Genomic DNA, 17,444 nt, shown 5'->3' on the forward strand with positions numbered 1-17,444 from the left:
GGACATGGACATGGACAAAGAGGGAGCAACATTGAAGAAAAGAGATGGATCAAAATTCTTCAACAAGAGAAGCACACAAGTAGGGGGAGCAAGCTCATGAACTTTGATTGATTGCATTTGATATGTGCATATTCATGTGCTTGCTTGCATTGCATAAGCTTTCAAATTCAATATGCATGCTTGTGTGGTGTATGCTTGTTATAGAACTTGATTGATGATTTGATAACTAGCATGCATAGGATGATAGCTAGACACTTGGTATGCTTTTCAAGTAATGCTAGTACCTTGCTTTTAATGTTGATCTCACAAGGTATCTAGTGTTTTTATTTCCAAGTGATATCTAGCTAACCATGGTGCTAAGGATAAACTTAAAGGTGCAACTCCAATTGGTACATGCTTCAAAGGTTTATTCTATACACCTTAGCATCATTTAGTAGTAATTACTCTCGCATAATTTTAATCTATGCATATGTGCAAGCTTAAAATCAACCACTCTAGCACATATGTAGGGGGAGCTAATACTACTATCTCGGGTTTGTGGTACTTGTCCAAAAATTATTTTCACATGGTAAAATTGCTTGGGCAAGCAACAAGAATCCAAAAGAGCTTAATTTACATATCTTTGTAGAGTTGTCATTAATTACCAAAAAAGGGGAGATTGAAAGGTCCTTGTGTGGTTTTGGTAATTGAGTGACAACCTAGGTGGACTAATTGTGTTTATGTGAGATACACAGGTGATTAGTCCATAGGTACATGTGTGTGAGCAACATATGCCATGAAGGTGAAAATGGCTTGGAGATGTTGCAAAGCTCACACATGTGATGATGAAGGAGCTCATTGCACATGAGACATGACATTGAGTCATATGATCAAGGTGGAGAAGATCAAGACAAGACTTGGTTTGATGGACCGGTTGAAAGCATGAAGGGCAAGTCGGAGGCTTTGGAGCGATGGACCACGTGGCGGTGAAGCTTGAGCAAGACTTGGCACCGATGGACGAAGGCAACTGTGAAAAGCAAGTGAAGTCAAGATCGATGAACCAATATGATCACGTGATGATATGAAGTGGATCATATCATTGTTGATCATGTTGGTGCATGTGTTGCATTGACATTGGAGGAGATGGAATGGAATGCGCAAGGCAAAGGTATAACCTAGGGCATTTCATTTCACCGGTCATAGGTGTGTAGAGAAGTTTGTGACCGGGTTTAGGATAGATGGCCATACTATCAAGAGGGGCAAACTTATTTGCATATCGATCATCTAGTGCCACTTGAGTGATCTAACTTTGCATCGTCGCTCGGATGGAGTGGCGTGGCAAGTTGAGTGGCTAATCCTTTGAAAAATGATTGTGAAAATGCTAACACACATACACATGCTGGTGTACACTTGGTGGTGTGGGCACATTTATAAAGGAGATGAAGTTGGAGTTGATGTGGATCAACTCGGCGATGGAACGGAGGTGAGAAGGGTTCGCAATTCCACCGGCGGAGTGTCCGCCCGTAGAGTGCGGACAGTCCGACGGTACCATCGGCATCATATATAGAAAAGATAGGGTCTCACTGAGTGCACTAAACGCTGGTCACATAGTGATCGGACACTGGGGTCCTGTGTCCAGTCAGTGGTGGCCGAGAACGTGTAGGTGACATACAGTGATGTAGGTGACACAGAATAGTTGGAGAAGGACCGGATGCTGATGCTGTGTCCGATCATGACCGACCGAACGTGTCTGATCGTGACTGGTACCTTACTGGAAATGACTAGACGCTGGGGTTGCTGCGTCCGGTCAGTTTGAGCAGCTATGTCCGATCATCACTTGACCGTTGAGATCAAGTGACTAAGGTTGAATGGAGGTGACACATGGCGAGCATCCGTTGACCGGACGCTGAGGTCCAGCGTCGACCGGCATGTCCGGTCAACCCGAAAAACGCCCAGTGAAGGGGTAATGGCTAGTTTAGCCCATGGGGCTATAAATAGAAGGTGGTCTTGGCCATGGCTAGTGCTGAGCACCTCGGGGGACTTTGTGTCCATGCTTGTGAGTGCTTGTGAGCCCTCCATCTCACATATGCTTGATAGTGATCATCCGATTATGTGAGAGAGCAATTCTAGTGCGATTGCATCATGAGGTTGCATCGAGTGGCACTAGGTGATCGAGTTGCAAGCCGGTGGTGCTTGTTACTCTTGGAGGTTGCCACCTCCTAGATAGCTTGGTGGTGGTCTCCGTCGAAGCCCGCAAGAAACTTGTGCGGTGCTCCGGAGAAGAGCTTTGTGAGGGGCATTATGCTCGCCCCGTGGGAGCCATGAAGAGCAACTTTAGTTGAGCGTGTCATTGAGCTACCCTCACTTTTGAGGTAGGTTCTTGCGGTGCCCAACGTGCGGGTTTGGCGGGTGATGCCAATTAGCCGCCAAACCACCAAGTGAGCGTTCGACACAACGGGGACTAGCGTGTTGGCAAACACGTGAACCTTGGGAGAAAAATCACCGTGTCAACCTTGGTCTTCCCATTGGTTTGCATCCTCGTTACACAAGCTTGTAATTACTTTTATATACATTGTGCTTGTGTAGTTGCTCTTATAATTAGTTAGCTTGTGTAGCTTACTAGTTACCTTCTTGCTTGTGTAGCATAGAAGTAGCTCCCTTGCATGGCTAATTTGGTTTGTGTAACCTTATTAGTCACATTGCTTAGTTTGTGTAGCTAAGTATTTGCGCTCCCTAATTTGGCATTGGTTGCCTTGTTATTGAGCATTGCTAGTAAGCTTAGATAGCTTTGTGCTTTTGCTTACTAAGTTTGTATAGGAACTCCCTTGTTGCTTAAAGTACTAGTGGCATAGGTTTGTGTGACCTTGCTTCTAGAATTGGTTAGGTGAGCTCTAGCTAGCCCAGCACCTTTGTTGCTTAATTAGTATCTTTGGAAGGTGCTAGAGAACATAAATAGAGGGGTGTAGTCTTGGCTAGACCGATAGTTTTAATTCTGCACTTGTTTTGATTAGTCGACGTGATTAATTTTAGAAAGGACTATTCACTCCCCCCCCCCTCTAGTCCGCCATCTTGACCTTACACACGGTACACACCCTAGTAGGAAAAGAAACATACCAACTAGTGCCCCCTCTTGCCCCTACAAAGAGCTACAGATGAGCTAGTACAATCTAGTTAACAAGTTAAAGTCAAAGCCATATGACACTTGGGGTTGTACGAAACCTCCTAGGTGGCTGCTTCAGGATTAAGTCCTTATGGTGAGGCACTAGAGCACTCAACCCAGTACTCTAGCCCCTAATTGTTGCTAAAAAGCTCTATTTTAACATATTGCATAATACCTTTAATCATATTTAACAATTATTTTATGTTGAGCGCTGCAACATCTATCCAAAATGCATCCCAAACCATAGGTATCAAGGATATGTGGTACAAGTAGTAATCTTGGTAATGTCCTTAAAGGTACTTCAAATTTAAACACATGCATGTATATGAATTATAGAGTTCATAGGTACAAGGGGCCTTTGCAACACTTGCCTTCCTCAAAGTTTTCCTCCTGGTACTGCTGGTCTCCCAATTGGTCCTCAGTAACCTCGAACTGATCACCCTCTAAACATGTTCCAATTCACCAATCAATCATCCATTCCAGTCATTACATGCATACAAATAGACTTCTATTAGAATAGTGCACCAAACAGTAGAAACATAGACTAAAAAGCTTATAGAACTAATCTACGTACTGCTACAAACACATGAGCGAAAGAATCACTCTAATCGGACTTAAAATGCAAAAGTTATGCATGAAATAAGATTTCAATGACATTCTTGTAATTAAAACATATTCAAATTTGAATAAAACCAAACTGTAATGTGTTCTTGGACTACGCACACTATTACTTAGAAATGTAGGGGCTAAATCAGAAGAGAAGAGGACTGAATAGAAATGATTTTGAACTACGGTTGGATTGCGGGTTAATTGCTTGAAAACCCGGAGGCTAAACTACAAAAAAGCACGACTGACTGCTGGTTGACCCACGTGGCCGCTGACTAGGCACCACGTGGCGTGCTTTGGTTGGTTCGGTGCACTAGATGTGTGTGGACGCGCTGACATGGGCGTTGTGCACCGCGTCTATGGTCCACGGTGGACCGCTCATGACCCCGAAGGGGTACGTTCTATTCAATGTCAGCCCCTTGTGATCTAATGGCGTAGATGAAAGGGCGGACTTCCCTCGCTGGCGTACAGTGCCAGCGTGGTAGTGCCATGGATGCCGACGGCCCAAGCTCGCCGGTGATCCCCGGTACGGCGATTCTGGCCACCTCAGACCAAACCGAGGGCACGGGAGCGACTAGCGCCACGACATGAGTTCGACACGGCATAAAGGAAGGGTGGGGAAGCACGTCGGGACGATGGCCCCATGGTGGCACCATGGACGGCGTGATTTGGAGCTCGCTGATATGGTGCTCCAGAGCGGCATTTATAGAAAAGAGGGTATGAGAAGATTGAGTGGATCACCGCGAGTCCGAGGAAGGTGTTCACGGCGTCTGGGAGGGCTCCAAAGGATCTAGTCAACAGCGATGGCGAGCTGGAGAGAGAAACCATTGCCAGTGAGCATGAATCAGTGCAATGGGTTACCAAAATGAAGAGAGGAAGGCACCTACAGATGTGGCAAGGCACGACAGAGCTCCTGGGTGAGACAGCGACGACGATAGGGCACCAGAGTGGGTGGATTATGGGGTGGTGGTGTGAGCTCAACTGTGAATGAAAAGGGAGAGGCAAGGGCTCGGCGGCGGGTCTTATAGGCGAGCGAGCATGGTAAAAAGGGAAGCAGGCACGATGGAGCTACGGAATCAGTGGGTTTCAAAAACCTTCCATGGCTGGCTTGGGCGCGGGGGGCGAGCTACTGTGGATGGCAAGCGCCATCACCGGGAACGAAGAAGGAAGGGGAAGGGCAACTGATGTGCGGGTCCCACGTGTAGTGAGTGAGAGGGAAACTAGCGCATGGCCATGGGCGCGGAGCAGGCCTAAGCTGGGCCGAGCGCGCGCCAAACTGGGCCGTGGTGCGCGCGCGTGTGTGGTGGAGGCGAAAGCACTGGAGCGGGCTGCCGAGCAGGCTATGCTGCCAGGGCCTAGTCCTAGGCCGAATTGGAGTGCGGGTGAAGATAGAAAAAAGAAAAGTTTTTTATTTTCTGTTTTTTGCAAACTTGCTCCAAATTCAAATTAGATTTGAATTCAAAGCCACTCAACTCTAACCCTACACTCAGACAAAAACCAAAATGCCTCGGCATGAATGCAGCAATCATGTTACTAAATATTATAGTAAATTTTAATTAGCCAAAAGTTATTATTTAGCCTAGTTTAAAATGCATAAAAATTAATTAAATGCTTAATTTTAATTACTAAATTGTAATAATTTTTTAGGGTGTTACACCCTGGTGCGCAAATATTTGTTAATTTTATGGTTGCAGGTAATGTACCACCAGGGGAGAGCAAAAGGAAACTTATTTATGAAAGTCGTCTCCACATATGGGATGAACCGTACCTCTTCAGAGTCTGCTTTGACAGCCTACTCAGAAGATGTGTATCGGCAAAGGAAGGCATCAAGATTATCGAACAATGCCACTCATCACCATATGGAGGACATTATGGGGTATTCCACACTCATTCGAAGATCTAGCAAAGTGGATTCTTTTGGCCAACCATGTATGCAGACATGAAGGATTTTATCAGGAGATGTGGAGCTTGTTAGAGGCATGGGAATATTAATTCAAGAGATGCCATGCCACTCACCAAAAACCTCCAGATAGAGCTCTCCGATGTCTGGGGAATTGACAACATGAGACCGTTTCCAAAGTCAAAGAGCTATGAATACATCTTAGTGGCAGTTGACTATGTCTCCAAGTGGGTTCAAGCCATACCATGTAGAGTTGCTGATGCAAAGAACTCCAAGAAGATGTTTGAAGAAATAATATTTCTAAGATTCAGAGTTCCAAGGATGGTGATTAGTGATGGAGGCACTCACTTCACTGATAAGAACTTTCACAACTACTTATCAAGACATGGGATCCATCACAATGTTGCTACTCTATATCACCCTCAGATAAGTAGCCAAGCAGAAACATCAAATAAACAAATCAAGAACATTCTGCAAAAGACAGTCAACAAGATGGGGACTGCATGGAAGGATAGACTACCCGATGCACTATGGGCTTATAGAACAACGTATAAAACACCATTGGGGATGTCACCATATCAATTGGTCTATGGAAAGACCTGTCATCTACTTGTTGAGCTAGAATTCAAAGCTCACTGGGCCATCAAGCGACGGAACATGGACTTTGAAGCTGCAGGAACCAAGAGGAAGATGCAACTCTCTGAGCTTGATGAATGGTGTGAAAAAGCATATCACAACGCTAAGATATATAAGGAGAGAACTAAAAGATGGCATCATAAGAGGATCAAGAAGAAGTAGTTCACCCCAGGAGATAAGGTACTACTTTTTAATTCAAGGGTTAAATTATTCGGGCACGGAAAACTTCGAAGCAAATAGGAAGGACCATTCAAGGTGATAAGCACTTCATCGCATGGAGCGGTAACACTTCAAAATGACAAAGCTATGCTATTTAATGTAAATGGCCACCATCTCAAGATCTTTCTAGAACCTAAAAACCCACCTGAGGATTTGGATGAGGTATATTTTCTGATTTTACCATAGATTTACACCACTGCCATCCTCCGTAAAGTTTCTTAATGCAAAAAATATACTTCTCGGGATTAGATAGGAGTTTGAAACCACCATGAGAAAAATCACCCCAAGACCCCAACATGTGGGGCCACCCGGCCCCACCGAGAGGCCGCCCGGCCCACTGTCAGTGACTCTTGCATCCCGTCAACTCTCTCGTGTCTTCTATATCCTTCCTCTTTGCAATCCTGCAGTTTTTCGACGCATTTTGTTTTTCTTTGTTACGAGTGCCTTAGGGATAGATCTTAACCCCTGCTGCAAGTTGTTCCCCCTATACAAACAAGCCTCTGCCTGCCTCCATAACCATCCCATTAAAGCCTTCTCCTTCCAATAGCAGCAAAGCTCTCCTTATCTCTAGTCGGCCAACAAGCAAATCATCCCCTATGGAGCTGACCGAAACAAGAAGCCTGACACTCTTGAGCTGACCGTCATTCCACCAAAAGTCACCCCTATTTGTTCAAATCAATCCTACTGTGCCCAAGCCGTTCGTGGCCCGCTAATCGCTCCACCATCGTTGCTGCTACGTCTTGAAGGAAAGCCTCTCCAACAAGAGCCGAAGCTCAACGCCCAGAAGCTTTTTAAGGTGACGAAGGAAATCAACCGTCTTCCACCGAAGGATCATGAGGTGATGACTGGACTGAAGACCAACAAATTTGGAGATGTTACTTGTGCAAAGTATAAGTCGGTCACCCCTCGTATCACCATTGATAGAGTCCAGGCTATGCCAGAGCAGATCAAGGTTGTTCCTCCCAAGAGGAAGGCAACATCACCACCTATTCCAGAGGTTGAGAAGCATCCAAGGATGACCATTGCTCTCTTAGAAAAGAAGATTGAAGATCTGAGCAATGTTATCTATACCTTAGAGCAAAGGATCGATGAGGAACATGTCTACCGCAAGAGTCTACAACATGATTTAAACACTTTGAATCATTTTGTTGCTAAAATGAAGAAGTGAGAATTTGGTCATCATTTTGATAAGGCGTGAGTGTTAGGTTAAAGTGTGTGATATCATGTGTTTGGGTTTGTCACTTAGCTCAGGTGGTTAAAAGATTGTGTTAGGTTAGTTAAAGTTTGTGCTTAGTTTGTGCTTGTGTAATAAAGTGTCTTATTGAAGTTAATGGAGTCGTATTATTACCTGCTCTCTATTTCTTTTGGATTTGTGTTTGTCTCCACATGTTGTGCAGAAAGTTATACAGGAAACAAGTGTGGGGGAGACACACCACAACAATAAGACATAATTTAATCGTGGAAATCATGAAATATAGAATAGTAATGAGTCAAGAACCACGTACGATGAAGCAGGCCTCGAGTGGACCCTAGAGTGGGCCGCTCAACCTCCTCTATGGGCCACCCAGCCCATCACTACGCCGCCTCGCCCTGAGCTTTGTCCATGGTCAGGTTTGCAGCCCATACACTCTATTTTCATATGTTTTGCTTTTCGTTTTGAACCAAATTGAAAATCACTTGATAAAACAACTTAAAACATGAGGAAAGATTATTTCAGTCATGACTTAAGGATAGACTCACATAATACTTTTCCTGGAAGTCATGCTACTGTTGGGAACTTATTATTAAGGACCCCATGCCACTTAAGTTGTTGTGGAATGAGATATAGTAGAATAATGAGAACTTGATTCTTGATGTCTTGTTATTGGAGAATTTGATTTCAAAAAGTAAAATGAATAGCTACACCTCTCCTTTGTGGTAAGTAATGTCCTACCAGAGCCATACATGATATATAGACTAGGGAAACCCTTCTATATATACTACTTGTATTTGTGTTGAGTTTGGTCAAACCTCATGACCCTTGTTGAGAAACTTATCATGCTCTCAAGATTCAAGATCACATACACTCTACATATACATGCTGCTCCTACATTGGGAGTACGCAACAATATGTTTTCCATCCACCAAAAAATGTTATACTCCTACACTAGGAATAGACACAAAAATATGTTTGTTAGGATAAATGCTCCAAGTTCTTGTAAATGTCTCTTTTGAAAAGTTTCAATCGCAGAAAAAGAGGCATGGGCTATGCAAAAGTTATTCATAAAAGAAAAAAAAAGGAAAAGTATTGAAAAAAATAGACAAGTGTCCAAGATATCTAAAACAATGGGTACTCAGATGCCCGCCATGAAAAAAAGAGAAGATGAATAAGATAGCCCATATTTTCTTACAAAAAGTTTTCCTAGTTTCAAAAATAAGAGAGATATGTTTCAAGGAGCATAGTAGAATTAGTTTAGCCACCATATACATATCCACACACATACACATCTTCATCTAAGAGTATGCCATTTTTCTCCTTGGATCCTTGTTTTGACTTTACAATATATGCAATGCAAGTATGTTTTCATATTCATCCCTACCTAAGCTCCACATAAAGCATTAAAAAGTAGGTAAAAAGAAGGCAAAATTATCATTTCCTTGGTGAGGATCTACAAATACTACATATATTGAGTGATTTGAGAGAACCACAAGAGGAGAAGGTAAGCTATGCTTTGTTTTAAAAAATCTTAAAATGTTTCTCCAATTGACTTGACTGAAGGAAGATGGTGATCCGTTTCAAGCTGTTCCATTCTTCAACCAGCCAAAGTTTCATGGTAGATACTTTGAATCCCACGGTGCAATTATGACTGGGAATGGTTTTATGTTGATGCCTTGTCCTAAGGTTATGTCTTAAGTAATCCACCCTTTTATCGAGGACGAGTACAAGCCTAAGTATGAGGAGTTTGTTGACGTTAGTTAACATTCATCACAAACCATCAATGTAACTTGCATAAATGGCTAAAATGGATCACTAACATAGACTTAGGGGTTTAAACTGACAAATTCCACGAGTTTTGATGAATCTGTGTTTCCAGCAGGATTTAATCAGAAAACTGTCAAGGGGGACCTATTCATCAAAGGAAATCATGAAATTCCACCATGGGATCATCGTGGGAATGTTCTAGAAGACTCCAGGGGGCTCTCCACCGAAGTGGGGCTTGACCCACTGACATGTGGCCGCCCGACCCCTTTGGGCCCCACCTGTCATCCTCTTTGTTATGTTAGTTCTCCACCGCCTCCTAGGATGCATCTCAGTAGTTATTTTAAGTCGGTTTGATCCAAGGGCTGAGGATTGACAGTCCGGGCTATATATCTGCCTGCACCCCCCTAGGACAGATGCCTCATTTAATCCTGAGAGCTGAGAAGCCGGAAACCCTAATTCATATGTGCACCAGGATCAGGGCTAGCAATTAAGAGAAGATTAGTCCTCGATAGGATCTAGTCTTGTATTAGAGATAGAGAGATAGAGTGAGAGGAAAGAGTTTTAGAGGAGTTCCGGCCTGTTGGTGCTCTCTCTACGGCTTGTACCTTGGCAGAATCAAGTTCTTCTTGAGCTTGCTTCTAAGATTTCTCTGGTAATCGACTTCAAATTCAAGTAAACATCTTGCTCATATTATTCTTCAGGTTTGTGACTCTCTTTTGAGTACTTTAATCCTTATAGCTCATGGGTTAAAGTAGTATTCGTAGTGTAAGTGTAGTGCTTAGACTCGGCTACTCGTGGATGTACCATATTTTTCTGGATCGGTGGTAGCTCGTGATGGTGAATCTTATAGCCTCGTTGAGTCCTTGTAGTACATCCTCCCTATTAATAGGCCTAGCAGGACTTTGTTACTATAGGAAAATATACTCTTACTTGTGTTTTCTCTAGTAATATCTCCAGAATTGAATAATAGAAGACAAAGCTTACCGAAGTTAGAACTAGAAGACCATAGCAGTCTCCTCTACGCTCCTATTATCGAGCCTGATTGTGAAGTTGGGTTAAGTTAGAATCGGTTATTCTCACCCCGTTTCCTTTGGGTTCGATATAAAACTAGGTTACTCTCGGTGAAAGTGCTACAACAGTATAATATCTGTGCGCTTATAGATTATTCTGTTTGTATTAATTTATACCCACACTGATCTTAAACGCCGGTCGCTTGGGCTGGCATCTCTGGCTAGGACGATCGCGTGACACCGCTCCCGTATACGCTACCTGGAAGAGGGCGATGCCAATTCCAATGTTCTTCCACCTCCAAGCCTACCACCGAAGTCGAAAGAATTACATTCCATCGTTTCAGCATGAGGGCACGAGGTTCTCGGCAGAATTGGCGAAGGAGGATCTAATTTTCAACTATTACAATGGAATTTTGGGGACTCCATCCAGCGGCAGCACTCAATTCACCTTGATGATCTTCTGCCACAACTCGACCTATCGGGCATTGATGCCTGCTTCTCTGAGGAGGAGGTCTGGGCAACAGTGAAGGAACTGCCGACTGACCGCGTACCTAGGTCGGATGGCTTCTCAGGCCTCTTCTACAAGGTCGCCTGGGACATCATGGTCGCCTGGGACATCATGAAGCATGATGTTCTCAATGCTTTCAACACTCTTTTGGCTCTGGATGCCATAAGCTTCCACCTGTTGAATGATGCGCTATTGATCCTGATACGCAAAAATCAATCACCCACTCGGCTCAAAGACTACAGACCCATCAGCTTGATGCATAGCTTCAGCAAACTCTTTGCGAAATGCCTAGCTAGACGCCTGGCGCCTAGACTTGCTCGAGATCGTAGCACCAAACCAAAGTGCTTTCATCAAACAACGGTCCATTCACGATAACTTTAGAGATGTTCAACTAGCCAGCCGCTCGCTGCACTGCAAGAAATTCGCCGTAGTGCTTCTGAAGATTGACATCGCCAAAGCGTTTGATTCGGTTGCCTGGCCTTTCCTACTCGAGGTCATGCTGCACATCGGGTTTCCCCGGAGATGGACTAATTGGATCTCCCTGTTACTGTCAACGGCTAGCACCAAGGTCCTCCTTAATGGTAGGGCTAGGAGAAGGATCGCAGCATGCGCGGGGGCTCAGGCAGGGTGACCCAATCTCCCCCATGCTTTTTGTGATCATCATGGAGGCTCTTAATTCACTGATCAGGGATGCTGATCGCCGCGTGGCTCTTTCGCCTCTGCCGGGTCACGTCATTAAGCATCGGGCTTCGCTGTATGCCAATGACCTTGTCGTCCTTGTCGCACCCACTGCAGATGACCTTCACTGTCTGCTACAAATCGTTGAGCTTTTCGCCGGCGCGTCTGGCCTAGTCACCAACATGGACAAGTGCATGGCCACCCCCATCCGTTGCACCGACGAGATGATGCTTGTGGTCCAAGCCGTGTTCCCATGCGTGGTCACTCCGTTCCCGTGCAAATACCTTGGCATCCCCTTGTCCCTCAGGCGGCTCAAACGCGTGGATGAGCAGGAGCTCATGGACGTTGTGGCGGCCAGGATCCCGACCTGGAAATCAGGTCTGCTCACTCATGCCGGTCGGGTTCTTCTGTCCAAGGTTACCTTGTCCTCAATACCAATTCATATGAGCAGTCGCCTGCTGCCTATCCAAGTGGGCGATCGATCAAATGGACAAGCGAAGACGTGCGTTCCTTTGGGCCGGAACTGAATGTACCAGCGGCGGCAAGTGCAAGGTCGCGTGGCCCACGGTGTGCAGGCCGACATGCTTTGGCGGTCTTGGCATCCTTGATCTGCGTTTCTTTGGATTTGCGCTGCGTCTACGCTGGGAGTGGCTCAGCAGAACGGCGCTTGGAAGCTGCTGGGCCACTTTGCCGTCGCGATCGGAGAGAGCCGTGGCCGCCATGGCTGCTGTAAGCATGACGGTGGTCCTTGGAGATGGGTGTTCCTCCAGGCTCTGGACTGATAGATGGATGCACGTTGGGCCGCTATGTCGCTTTGCGCCAAGCTTGTTTGCCGCCATCTCCAATGTCGGGAAGAAGAGATTGGTCAAGGACGGGCTCTTCCAGAACCGCTGGGCGCGTGACATCCAGGGAGCGTTCATGACGCAGGTTCTGTGCTAATACCTGCAGGTCTGGGGACTCCTGCGTGGTGTGGTACTCGACGGGCTGCAGGCTGACCGTTTTTGTGTGGAAATGGTGACCTGACGGCAAGTACTCGGCATCCTCCACCTACCGGGCATTCTTCAACGCCTGTACATCTCTTCTTGGAGCGGCCGAGCTTTGGAAGACTACGGCACCGCCACGAGTCAAATTCTTTTTCTGGCTCGCACTCCACCGCCGGCTGTGGACTGCGGAGCGGCGTAAAAGGCATGGACTTCAGGATGATGACGCTTGCGCTCTCTGTGGCCAGGCGCCTGAGACCACTGTGTTAGAATAAACCCTGAGCACCCGCTAACCATAGAAGGCAACTTAGACTGATTACTGGCTAAGTATGGCAGGCGGCATGTCCCTGGATGTTGGGATGGCAACAACCGATCGTGGGCATACCGTGATTGTCTCAATTAGTTTGTAACCATGTATGACTGCATGTAATTTCTTTATAATGAAAGGAGAGACACCAGAAAACGCTGCCGCTTGCAGCACCAAATTACTTGTGTTTGCGTCTCATTGTTCATCCTCTTCGAAGTCCTGACAATTGGCATCAGAGCCGGTCTCCATCGTCGCCATGGCATCCCAGTCGCCCTCCAAGGAAGAAGTCGACTGATGCTGATAACGAGGACAAGAAGCCCAGGCCTTCAACCTCGCCGTCACGACGACGTCGTGGGCGCTCCAACAGCCGACGCCGCTCTGGCTCACGAGTCGTGGAGCGCGTCATCGAGCGATCATCCGCGAACGTCGCGTGGCCGATGCTCACGCGGACGAACTAACCGGAGTGGGCGTTGGTGATGGAGGTGAACTTCCAGACGCTCCGCGTCTGGGACGCCGTCGACATCGGCATCGACGAAGACCCTGATGAAGATGAGTACCATCAAGACCGCCAGGCCATGGCGGGTCTCCTGCGCTCGGTCCCATCCGAGATGTGGGGGACAGCTCGGTCGCAAGCGGACCGTGAAGGAGGCGTGGGACGCCGTCAAGGTGCTCCGAGTCGGCGACGGCCGCGCGCGTGACGCCAGCGCCCAGCAGCTTCGCCGCGAGTTCGGCGCGCTCGTCTTCAAGGAGGGCGAGTCCGTCTCCGAGTTCAGGCATCCGCATCACGTCGCTCGCCGTGAACCTCCGCACCCTCGGCGACAACATCTCGGACGCCGAGGTGGTAAAGAAGCTCCTGCAGGCTGGTCCCTGAACGCTTGTCCCAGGCCAGCCGTCTCCCTCGAGATGTTCCTCGATCTGAACACGGTCTCGATCGAGGACGTCATCGGCCGGCTGCGAGTGTTCGAGGAACGCGGCAAGCCGAAGGAGATCACGGACGGCATGGGGAGGCTCCTGCTCTGCGAGGAAGACTGGGAAGCCCGCCGGAAAAACCCGCCGCGAGCAGGAAAGCTCCGGCGGCGGCTCGGGTTCCAACAGTCGTGGAAAGCCACGAGGACGCGGACGCGGGCGAGGCGGCTCAGGATCCGGGCAGCGCGATGGCCGTGACGGCCAGGGCGCAGGCACCGGCAACGCTGGCGGCGGCAAGCCGCCGCGCGGTGACCGCTGTGATTCCTGCGGGAAGACGGGCCACTGGGCCAAGGATTGCCGTGGCAAGAAGAAAAAGGCCGCGGCCCATGTGGCCCAAGTCGAGGAGGAAGAGGATCGGGCCCTCATGTATGTCTCCGTTGAGTCTGAGGTAAACCAGTCGCCCAATTTCGTTCCCCATTCCACACCACCGCTGCCGTCGCCGCGCGCCGTCAATCCTCCACCGCGCGTCCACCTCGTCGAGCAGAAGGTCCTTCTCCATCTTAGTGATGAAGAGAGGAAGGACGTGGGGCCCCGCCGCTGGGTCCTCAACACCGGCGCGACGAATCACATGTCCGGGTCGCGCGCTGTCTTCGCCGAGTTGGACAAGGGCGTCACCGGCACCGTCAAATTCAGCGACGGGTCGGTGGTCAACATCGAAGGGAAGGGGACGGTCCTCTTCGCCTGCAAGACTGGCGAACACCGCCGGCTGGAAGGAGTCTACTTCATCCCGCGGCTGACCACCAACATCGTCAGCCTCGGGCAGATGGATGAGGACGGCTTCAAGGTGGACATCGAGGCCGGGATCCTGCGCCTCTACGATCTGCAGCGACACCTGCTCGCCAAGGTACACCGGTCTCCAAGCCGCCTCTACTACCTCGACATGACCATCGCCGCCCCGGTGTGCCTCACCGCGCGTGTCGGCGACGTCGCCTGGAGGTGGCATGAAAGGTTCGGGCACCTGAATTTCAAGTCACTGCGGAAGATGAGCCGCGGTGAGATGGTGAAGGGCATGCCGGAGATCGACCACATCGAGCAAGTCTGCGAGGACTGCGTTCTCGCCAAGCAGAAGCGAACGCCGTTCCCGCAGGCTGCCAAGTTCCGGGCGACGGAGGAGCTCGAGCTGGTCCATGGAGACCTCTGTGGGCCGATCACCCCGTCGACGCCGGCCGGGAACGCCTACTTCCTGCTCCTGGTCGACGACATGAGCAGGTATATGTGGCTTACCCTGTTGCGCTCCAAGGCTGATGCACCGGCGGCCATCATGATGTTCCAGGCGAAGGTGGAACGCGAAACCGGCAAGAAGCTGAAGGTCCTCCGCACCGATAATGGTGGCGAATTCACCTCGGTGCAATTTGGTGAGTACTGTGCAGGTGAGGGCATCCATCGGCAACACTCCTGCGCCACATTCACCACAGCAAAACGGTGTTGTGGAACGGCGGAACCAGATGGTCGTGAACACGGCGCGGAGCATCCTGCGTGCACGGGGTATGCCGGGCTTCTTCTGGGGAGAGGCGGTGCACACAGCTGTGTATCTCCTCAACCGGTCGCCAACGGCCGCTCTCGACGGCCTGACACCGTACCAGGCGTGGTACGGGAAGAAACCACCCGTGCACTTCCTAAGAGTGTTCGGGTGCGTCGCCTACATCAAGCAACTTCGCCCGCACCCGTCCAAGCTCGAGGATCGCGGCCGGAAGGTGGTCTTCATCGGATACGAAGAGGGAGCGAAGGCGTACCGCTTCTACGACCCCGCCACGGAGCGTGTCCGGGTCGCGCGCGACGTCGTGTTCGACGAGAACGCGTGCTGGGACTGGGGGAGCACCGCGCCGGGCGACAGCTCGGTGCCGTTCACCATCGAGGAGGAGTACGAGCTACGTCGTCAGGCACCGGCACCCTCGACACCGCCTGCGCCCGGGTCTCCGCTGCACGCCGCGAGCCCGACGCTGTCTGTGCCCAGTACACCGCCGCACACTGGGAGCACGTCGCCATCAGCCTCGGGAACGGGCTCACCAGCTGAAGGCTCGACGTCCAGGGAGGCGCCCTCACCAACGACTGCCGCGCCGAACGCCACCAAGGTGACACAGGTGGAGTTCGCAACGCCGCTGAGCGCCGACCCGAACTTCGACGCGGACGACGACGAGGACTTGGAGCATCGGTACAGGACACTCGAGAACGTCCTTGGCACGAACACCGTGCCCGGGCGTGCTCACCGCGACGTCGAGGAAGCTGAACTGCACAATGTCAGCGTGGAGGAGCCCAAGTCCTTCAAGGACGCTGATGGCGATCCGAACTGGAACGCAGCGATGGAGGAGGAGCTCAAGTCGATCCGCGACAACAACACCTGGTCGCTGGCTGATCTTCCTCGAGACCAGCACGCCATCGGCCTCAAGTGGGTATATAAGGTGAAGCGCGATGAGAACGGCGCCATCGTCAAGTACAAGGCGCGTCTGGTGGCCAAGGGGTACGTGCAGCGCCCCTGGCATCGACTTTGATGAGGTGTTCGCCCCCGTCGCACGGTTGGAGTCCGTGCGGCTGCTGCTCGCCATTGCTGCGCACTTCGGCTGGGGCGTCCACCACATGGACGTCAAATCGGCGTTCTTGAACGGCGAACTCCAGGAGGAGGTCTACGTCCAGCAACCTCCCGGCTTTATCGACAGCAGGAACAAGCACAAGGTGCTTCGTCTTCACAAGGCCCTGTACGGACTTCGTCAAGCTCCAAGGGCCTGGAACCAGAAGCTCGACGCCTCACTACTTGGGCTCGACTTCACTCGCTGCGTGGACGAGCACGGTATGTATGTTCGTGGCAAGGGCACTGGGCGCCTGATCGTGGGCGTCTACGTTGATGATTTAATCATCACTGGAGGCGATGCGGGAGCTGTCAACAAGTTCAAGGCTCAGATGATGTGCACGTTCCGCATGAGTGACCTTGGGTTACTCTCATACTACCTCGGCTTGGAAGTGTCGCAGGGAGCAGCCGGGATCACGATCCGGCAGACAGCATACGCCGCCAAGATCCTCGAGAAGGCAGGCATGGTCGGCTGCAACGCCAGTGCCACGCCTATGGAGCCCAAGTTGAAGCTGCTCAAGGAGGGAACCACGCCAAGCGTGGATGCAACAGAGTACCGCAGCATCATTGGCAGCCTCAGGTACCTGTGCAATTCCAGACCAGACTTGGCATACTCAGTCGGCTATCTCAGCCGGTTCATGGAAGCACCACGCCAGGAACACCTCAGCTGCGGTCAAGCGTGTTCTTCGGTATGTTGCTGGAACACAACAGTGGGGCTTGCACTATCATCCAGGCAAGAAGAACACCGGCGTTCCTAAGTTGCTGGGCTATTCTGACAGCGACCTGGCAGGCGACGTGAATGACCGGAAGAGCACCAGTGGGCTGATCTTCTTCCTGGCAGGAGGTCCGATTGCTTGGCAGTCAGCAAAGCAGAGGGTGGTTGCTCTGTCTTCATGCGAAGCTGAGTACATTGCCGCTGCTGGAGCTGCGTGTGAGGCGGTCTGGCTGGCACGACTGCTGGCTGAGCTCA

The 17,444-nt window shown here is 49.7% G+C and overlaps 1 protein-coding gene and 1 pseudogene across 1 annotated transcript; one reads left to right on the top strand and one right to left on the bottom strand.

Annotated features, from left to right (window-relative positions):
* Positions 1-11,840: 11,840 nt before the first annotated feature.
* Positions 11,841-12,597, top strand: LOC136524066 (uncharacterized). Its single transcript, XM_066517547.1, has 2 exons — positions 11,841-12,036; positions 12,110-12,597. The coding sequence occupies exons 1-2, from the start codon at positions 11,841-11,843 to the stop codon at positions 12,595-12,597; spliced, it is 684 nt and encodes a 227-aa protein (XP_066373644.1).
* A 761-nt stretch (positions 12,598-13,358) lies between these two features.
* Positions 13,359-14,410, bottom strand: LOC136524067 (uncharacterized; annotated as a pseudogene).
* Between the last annotated feature and the right edge of the window lie 3,034 nt (positions 14,411-17,444).

This window comes from Miscanthus floridulus, chromosome 18 (genome assembly GCF_019320115.1).
Source record: "Miscanthus floridulus cultivar M001 chromosome 18, ASM1932011v1, whole genome shotgun sequence".
In the NCBI taxonomy this organism is placed as follows: Eukaryota; Viridiplantae; Streptophyta; class Magnoliopsida; order Poales; family Poaceae; genus Miscanthus; species Miscanthus floridulus.